Source organism: Hippopotamus amphibius, chromosome 15, assembly GCF_030028045.1.
Source record: "Hippopotamus amphibius kiboko isolate mHipAmp2 chromosome 15, mHipAmp2.hap2, whole genome shotgun sequence".
NCBI lineage: Eukaryota > Metazoa > Chordata > Mammalia > Artiodactyla > Hippopotamidae > Hippopotamus > Hippopotamus amphibius.
In genome coordinates this window covers 23080285-23088991 of record NC_080200.1, presented here as the reverse complement: position 1 = coordinate 23088991, position 8707 = coordinate 23080285, and the positions used below count along the sequence as shown (strand labels likewise).

The window sequence follows — 8707 nt, the reverse complement described above, 5'->3', positions numbered from 1 at the left end:
AACTACTGAAGTCCATGTGCCTAGAGCCCATGCTCTGCAACAAGAGAAGCCACTGCTATGAGAAGTCTATGCACCACAATGAAGAGTAGCCCCTGCTCTCTGCAACTAGAGAAAGCTGGTGCAGCAATGAAGACCCAATACAGCCAATAAATAAATAAATAAATAAATAAATAAATAAATAAATAAATCTATATAAAAAGATAATATACTGTATTAACCTGATTCAATCACTTGTAAGATTTAAGTCCCTTCCCTGCCCCTCTTTTCAGGAGAAGATACAAGGACTCAAAGAGAATATTGGATGTGCACAAGATCACAGAGCAAGTTGGAATGCTGAAGCTTAGTACTTTCATTGAAAACCAGAGCCTTGATATCCAGTGCCCACTGTGGGTGGTGGCCAGTTCCTAGGCATTGCGGTCAGTTTCTGCCCTTAAGGCTCCAGGTCCTGGGACTATAACCAAGCAGGCGCTATGGAGCCTTCCAGGGACAGAACTGTCCCCTCCCAAGTTCTCCACCTGACTTTTATCTGTAGAAAAACTTTATCCTCCTAGGCCTTCCTTGCATTCCTAAGAATAAATTTAATCAGAACTGAGAGAAAGCACAAAGAAAACAGTCAACCAAAACAAAATAATAGTTTAGCAATTTCAGTTCCATCTCAAGGACTAGAGACAATATTTTGAGACATATTCTTTAAGCTGTTATACAGATACTGAAACCGCAACCAGGTGGAAGAAGTTACCCCCATGCTGTCCACAATCCCACAGACCCCAGACTGGTTGGAACCAGAAGGCTGAGGTTGCTGACACCTGGTTACCTCACAACCAACCAATCAGAATATTCATGAACTGATCTTGTGCCCCACAACCCCCCTTCCTCACCCTGTCTTTAAAAGTCTTTCCCTAAAAGCCATCAGGGAGTTTGGGTCTTTTGAGCATTAGCTGCCCAGAATCCTGGTTTTGTTCTCTGAAATAAATGCTGCACCTTCACCACAGCCAGGTGTCAGTAGATTGACTTTATTGCAAGCCAATGAGTGAACCCAAGTTTGGTTTGGTAACAAGATGTCCAGTCCCTGGAAATGTGACAATTACCCCCTCTCCTCCACTTCCCAACCTTATCCCCTCCACCCACCTCTCCCCTAACTGTTTGGTTAATAGTGAGAAACTTGCTCCCAACATGCCATTCTCTCTGCTCCTAACAGGTTTCCTGACACCCTGGTTTCCCTCTAAAATACTTTTGTTATTAAAGAGCCTGCAATGACTCCCTATTACACAGATACAACTCTTCTAATTCTAGTCCCAGGCCCAGCAGAAACTCCTGGTGGATCCCACTCAGACCCATGATTTCTGTCTCCTCCTTTAACCTCTTCTGTGTGACAACTGTTTCCACCCAGGATACTGAAATCACTGCACACCCTCCATAACATATACCCACATTCCTCTCTAGTCCTTCCAGATTTCCTTTAATTCCAAAAGTTTGGCTATGTGAATTTCCTAACTTGCATTTCATGTTGGTATTGAAAAGTTATTTAAAATTGGTGATTTTCTATCAGTTTACAAATGTCCTCTAATATCCTTGCGCATACAAGCAGCTCTAAGTCATGGTGAATTGCACCTCCCTTTGCAGAACTCATGTTGAGCTATAGGGGGGAAGTTGGGGGTCAGGGTGGGAACCTTTGCCCTGAGTTTATGAGAGGCCCCTCTTGAAATTTGATCCTTATCTCCTCCTTCCTCTCTCTAGTTGTCTGGAAAGACTTGGTTTCTCAGAGAATCACTGTCTCCTTGACCATAACTCCTCTGGCCTCTCTCATGATACCATTTAGGTAAAAATTGCCATGGATTCTGTCTCATCTTTTTTCTCATTTGCTCAGTCTCCCTTGTTTCATGACACTGAGTTTCTTTAATTTTCCTTTCCAGGCCACTCAGAAACCTGAAGACACTCACTTTTATCTTGGAAAATAAGACACTTCCCAGTCATTTCCTTAGCACAGCAGAAACTATCATTGGCTCTCCCAGTCACCTTTGAAGATTGTCGTACACACCAGAAATGTTCAGTATCACCTTACACTTTCATCAACTTCAACTACTTTCCCTCCCAATGTTTTCCCTATTTCCCTTGTTTCATCCCAGAAACTTCATAAGTTAATGTTGTACAACAATATATTGAAACAATATTCCCTAATTAGAATATTTTCCCGAAAGTTTAAAACTATGTTTTTTCATCCTTAGAAAAACAAACAGCCCTAAAATTGTGTGAAATCATTTTCTTTACATCCACATGTCCCTCTTGATTAAATTTAGACTCTCAGGAGGTCTTTCCTAGATCAGGCTTGAGTCTTCTGCCTGAGGCCATAGAAATATCCTGAAAGCTACCATCCTTCAGTCAAGAGGGCAAATCAAAGCCCACATCCATTGGACCCTTTTTAGGAGGAGCTACTCTGCCCCAATTGTGCATCAGAACCACCTGAAATCTTCAGGACACCTGCTGCACATGCCCTAAACTGTATCATTAAGTGAGCATCTCTGGAAAGGTACACTCATTAGGTTAGTTAAACCCTCTCCAAGTAGTTCCAATCTGAAGCCTGGGTGTGACTCACAGTTAATAAGGACCCTGCCTGTCTGGAGCACAGTGAGGTGGGAATGGACCCTAGAGGCCCCTGCATTCAGGTGAAGCTCATGGCAAACCTCATGATGTTTCTCTAAGGGAGCAGAGCTCAACCCAGGTTGCAGGTGAGAATCACTCATAAACACAAATGCTTGGGACTCAGCCCAAAATAATGAAGTTTGAATCATTGGGGTTGACCTTTGAATTGCTTTCCAGCTGACCCTCTGTAAAATCAGGACTGGGAAGGTGTTTTATGGCAGAAATCACTTTAGAGAGGATCTGTGATTTCGCTGTCTTTGTAAACTCCTGGGAGAAGTACAGCTGACCGGGAAGTTATTTGAACTGTACACAGTCAAGGTAGAGAACAGAATATCTGGCAAGGCCCCATGCCTGGAGTAGCTCCCTGAAACCTGAGTGAGGAGACTTTCAAGTTTGATTACTGGCATTGCTGGGTGATGGAAAAGGAGAAAATAACACAGAATAAGCAAAGCCCTGGAGGCAAAAATGTCTCAAAGTATTCAAAGAACAAGTACATAAGTGTGGCCGTAGCTTAGACACTGAGAGGAAAGTCATCTTGGTCAGAAGCTGTCAGAAGTGGGTATGAACGAATGTCTGCCTTGTCACATTACAGAAATAAGTTGGTTGCATACTGAGGACATGAAAGCAGGGTCTCCAGAGAGAAGTAGTGACTGTTGTCCATGGAAGTGACCTTTAATGTCTGGACTTTTTAATACTAACATGAACAAAAAGTCAGTTAGTGCCCCTTATATAAAAGCTGTCAAGAATTTCTGCTTGAACTGAAGTCGTCAGTGGGTGAGAAAAAAAACTTAGGACTTGCTTCTGCATCTCTGCTTCACAAACAGCCTGAGTGCAGTTACCATTTAGAGAAAAGGAACGGTCCTGAAAAGGAGTTGACTTGGAGATGCTGCTACTGTGGGTACTCTGAGTGGAGGGCCCTTCACTTCTCCATGGAAGTGAAGGTGCCTGTAGCTTATGTTTGTGTGCAAAAAAAAAAAAAAAAAAAATGAGGATCTCTGCACTGGAGAGGGATATTCAGTGCTTATTAGCATTTGGTGAGGGGTAGCATGGTCAGAATTTTGCCTTAGATGGTGCCTTAGACAATTATCATGAAGGTGAGTTCGAGAAGTCTGAAGTGGAAAGCACAGTGTCCATTTAGGGGTTTTCCTAAATGTCTAGGGTTATATTTAGGTGACATGGAAAGAATTAAGGATGACTCTGGAGCCACTACACATTGGGCTAGAGCTGATTTAACATGGTACCACTCCCTCTACCTGCCCCTCCACGTCTTGTCCTGATACAAATGCCATAAATCTGAATCATTGGGTAGATTTGTGGACGATTCTCAGGTAGTCTCCAAGATTCAAAATTAATTCTGAGTAAGGTCCATAGTAGCCTAGACTACATCTGAGACTCTGAGGTCAGAAAATTCTAAGCATTGTGTTACCAACATTCTAGGTGACAGTCTAAGCATGTCCTTCTGTCCTATCCTCAGTTGTTCCATCTATAAACCCTCTCACATTTCCCCTCTGTGTGCCTCCTTCAGCATACACAAATCTCTTTGAAAAAAGTTCTCTTGTAAGGAGAAAAACTCTGTTCTCCTCCTCTCCTCCGCTACCTAAACCCTTCTTTCAAACTAAGTCCTTCATGAAGTGTCCTATATATGTCTTTACTGTCTGAGACCACCTCCACCAAATGAAGCCTTGGTTTTTCCCCTAACCCTCCATTGAAACCACCCTCTATATGACACACATAGGCCTTGAGCCAAGCCCAAAGGGCTTTGAGGGTGGTTCATTTGTAAAAATGTCACAACTTCTCACTCTGCCTTTGAGGAAAGGGATCCTAGAGATCCTTGGAATCAACAATGGAGTTAATCCAGTGTTAATCTGTAGTTAATCCTATCATAGTTATCCAATCAAAGGGTGTTGTAGCTAATGCATTAAAGGGATTTTGCAGTTGTAATCAAAGTACTAAGTTAGTTTATCCTCAGTTAATCCAATGAGAGTATCCTGGGTGGGTCTGACTCAATCCCAGCCAAGGTATTTACTAGCTGCTGGACCTCCCAAGGGCTTCAGAGACTGCCAGAAGCAGAGAGGAGCAGACACATTTCAGGAGACCACCTAACTTCCTGAATTCCAGCAAGGCAGAGTAAGTGCCAGCTCTCTTCAGCTCTTGGATTAGGCCCTGAGGCTGCAGAGAAAACTCAGAATAAAAATGGAGGTAAGTTGGAGGAAACCTCATCCCTGTGTGTTTTTGGGAGTCTGGCTGGGTTATTTGTTTTTTTATTTTATTTCATAAGTACTTTACAGCCATTAAGATGTATGCCTGAAACCTTCTCTGTTTTTTGCAAATATTCACTCATTTAATCCTCATAGCAGCCCTGATGGAAGGTGTTAGGACTAGGCTCATCACACAGAGAAGGCACGGAGCTACTGCATGGCAATTACCCTGGACAGGGACTCACAGTTGTAACTTCAGAGTTAGGAATGAGAATCTCAGCATTGTGGCTCCTGGGTGGGTCCATGAGCTTCACAACTGTTCTGGGCTGCCACTCACATGCCTGATAGATGTCTGTCACAAATTTATGGTTTTAATGGGATTATGTGTTTACTATGATATTTCATCTTAGGTAGATTATTTCTCATCTCTGGAAGTTCCATGTAGGCTGCTTATATCTTCCTATTATCTCATGCTACTGCTTCCTCTCCACACTGGATCACAGGGAGTCCATTTCTAGAGGTTGCTTTAAATTCCTTCTCTACTAATTCTGCCATCTGTGTCATCATAGTCTATGGATCAATTTTCTGCTAGTGCTGAATTGTATTTCTTTTTTGTTGCATGCCAGGTAAATCTAAGTGGGTGGTCCACATTGTGCATTTTGGGGTGCTGGATAGTCTGAATTCCTTTAACTAATGTTGGGTTTTGTTCTGGTGTAAGAAAGGTACTTCAAAACAGTTTGAACCTTTTGAGGATTGCTTTGAATCATTGTTAGTTGGGACCGGAACAGGCTTTGGTCTGGATAATTTGGCTCCACTAGTGAGGCAATACCCTTTCTGAGCAGTCTATGTATGAAAACCTTGGATTAAGGTTTCTGCTTTCACTCTGGCTGCTGGGGACAAATATTCCAATTGGCCTGAGTGACCCCAGCAATCTCCCAGCCTGCTCATTTCCAGCAGCTCTTACCCAGTCCAGGCAATTCCGGCCCATACAGGGCTCATATGTCATTGGACAGGGGACCTCCCTGTAAATCTTCAGATTTCCTTTCATCGCTCTCTCTCTTCTGTGATGTTTCTTTGTCCTGTACTTATTGTGAGACCTGATATCCAGCAATGTTCACTCCTCCAAGATCTCAACCTGGACACCCAGGCCCTGTTTGGATCCCTCTCCTTGCTCTAAGGTCTGGACACCCTGTGGCACTCTGCATGGTCCTTGTAGATCCCCTTCACTTGTATTTTTTTTCAAACCACTATTCTGTGTTCCTATTGTCCCATGTCTGAAAACCTTTAGTTCAGTAGTCCCTTGGCTTTCTCCTGGCTCAATGCAAGGGTGAATAAAGAGAGCACTCTGGTTTGTATTGAAATAACTCATTGGTTTAACAGTTTGCAGCTGATATTCTGTTATTGCAGCATATGCTTTCTAGATCTGACAATTTAAGATTGATTTTTATTTTCTTTGCTGAGATTGGTTAATTATTTAAGCAGTCACAGGTAAGTTGTTAAGAGATTATGTACTGTGTCAATAATCACCTTTTATTTTTCATTAGAAAGTGACATTTCAGGCTGAAATTACTACACACCTCCAGGAAATAAAGAAGGTAAAAGAAACCCAGGAAGAAGAAATGCCCTCCGGTAAGATGTTCTCAGTCATGTTTAAGTAGAGAAAACTTTCTATCTCACCTCCTTCATCTTCCCAGTCTGAACTGCTGATCTCAGGCCCCAGGGATGACAGGGCTTCCTCAGAGTCCTGGGAGCTCTCTGTCCCTGCCCCCAGCCCTGGTGACTGGAGGCAGTGAAATGCCCCATTAGGGGTTGGGAAGTGAGCCCCTCTTCAGGAGAGCCCTCCCAGGCAGTAAATGAACCACCAAAGCCCTGTCCATATTCTCTGACATTAACTTATGCAACTGGAATAACATCAGGCTCTCAGATGCTTCCTGACCTGTTCCAGTGACTGTATGGCTTGGGCATTAGGACTCAGGTCGATAATAAATCCCTCAACATCTCATGTTAAATTTTGTCACCTCCCACTAACTGGATAAAGTCATGCTTGGGCCTATCAGTGTAGAGGGAGGGTCTCTGAGAAACCCTCAGGTGCACATGTGAGCTATGCCAAAGCACATCTACATCCCTCTCTCCTTTCCAGACCAGTGTGTTAAACCTTGGAGTGACCATGAGATTAGGAGTTTCCTACAAGAATGGGAACTCCTTGAAGGGGAAGAGTTAAAGAAGAATTTTCAGCTAGCATCGAGGATCATTGCCAGGCATCTCAAGCAAAGGGGCATAATTAAGTGCAGGAGAAAATGTCTCCAGATGCTAATAAACTTGCAGGACTTATACTGGACCATCCATAAAGCTAACCAAAGGACTAGGAGCGAACTCTTGCCATGTCCTTATGGAGCGGCCCTTCACAGGATCCTAGGACACAGAGGGGAGGACAAGGACTTCTCAGGTTTGTCTCATATATTCATCTTTGTGGTTATTTAGTAAGTGGCATCAGCTGGCCCAGACATTGCACTGTCTCCTGAGAAGGGCAGCATGATGGGACTGGTGCCTGCTCACAGCACAAAGGACATGATACTGAACCTCCTCCTGCCCCCCTCTCCTATGTCTCCTCTTTGTCCCCAAGACAATGAGGAAATTTGCTCATGACCTGGTTTAGAATATACATGCCCTCCTGGGCCAAAGTAATAGGCAAAGATTCAGGAAAAGCATGGGTGATGTTCTCATGATGTCTCCCATGTGCATCTCTCTCACTCAGATCCTCCCTGTGCAAAAGTGGCTGACCTCCCACCACCCGAGTATCAGCCCCCCACCTGTGCAATACCTGATCACTTTGAGAAGATGCTGTGGACTCCCCCACATATGATCTACATAGAGGATCCTCAGTTACCCATGTGGGAGCCCTGGAACATGAACCTTCCACAGTCAAGTCCATGCCTGTTTCCTGTGTTTCTTCCCCCACACCCTGGCCTCCAGCAACAGTGGTCAACTTTCTCTGACACTGAGTCAAATGGAGAAATTACAGTTGGAACCTGGATATCAATTTGATTCAAAGGACAAAGGACTAGCACAATTCCATATGCTTATTACTTTGTTTTTCCTAGCCCAATGTAATGAGAAAAAAAAAATGTGACAATGAATGATCGTTACCCTCATCCCTGTCTGCTTTGTGCTGGATGCTTGGATGGGACCCAGAAGAGTCCACGGGACAGGGAGGGTGTTCACTTTCCAGGTAACTTGGGACCTAGTAATCTCTCTCTCTCTACTCTCTCCATCATGCTTCCTACATGGAGGATTTTTAACATCAAGGACAACATAGACATTCAGAAATAACTGTGCTCATCCTGCCTTCATCATATCCTGTGATGACAGAACTTTATTGATTCTAAGCCCAAAGTTCTTTCCATAAACATGGAACCTGGTGTTTCTTATGTGAAAAGATAATTTTAGGATATAAACACATGACAAAATCACTTGATGTTCTTTTTTTTTTTAATAAAGGAAACTTTATTTTGAGATCATTGTCATTTCACATGTTGTCATGACAAATAATACAGAGAGGTCCCAGAGAGATCCCTTGTAGCCTTTACTCAGGTTACCCTCATGGTAATATCTCAGAAAACCAAAGTACAAATCTATCATCTATCTATCATCTATCTACTATCTAACTATCATCTATCTATCCATCCATGTATATCATTTCAAGAATTTGCATAAGTGAAATCATAGAGTATGTAACCTTTGGGGACTGGCTTTTTTCACTCATGATAATCTCAAGATTCATTGAGATTTTATTGCAGAATAGTGTTCCACTGGATGAATGGATTGTACCACAGTTTAACCATTCACCCTTGAAGGTCATCTAGATTGTT

General features: G+C 43.0%; 1 protein-coding gene across 1 annotated transcript; it reads left to right on the top strand.

Annotated features, from left to right (window-relative positions):
- Window positions 1-4833: 4833 nt before the first annotated feature.
- LOC130836372 (putative uncharacterized protein MSANTD5) lies at window positions 4834-7883 on the top strand. The gene is made up of 4 exons (XM_057708411.1): window positions 4834-4839; window positions 6383-6467; window positions 6979-7284; window positions 7594-7883. The coding sequence occupies exons 1-4, from the start codon at window positions 4834-4836 to the stop codon at window positions 7881-7883; spliced, it is 687 nt and encodes a 228-aa protein (XP_057564394.1).
- Window positions 7884-8707: the final 824 nt, after the last annotated feature.

Coding starts and splice junctions, on each gene's coding strand:
- LOC130836372 (XM_057708411.1), top strand. Junction 6,468..6,978: donor GGAAGAAGAAATGCCCTCCG/GTAAGATGTTCT, acceptor TCTCCTTTCCAG/ACCAGTGTGTTAAACCTTGG. Junction 7,285..7,593: donor GGAGGACAAGGACTTCTCAG/GTTTGTCTCATA, acceptor TCTCTCACTCAG/ATCCTCCCTGTGCAAAAGTG.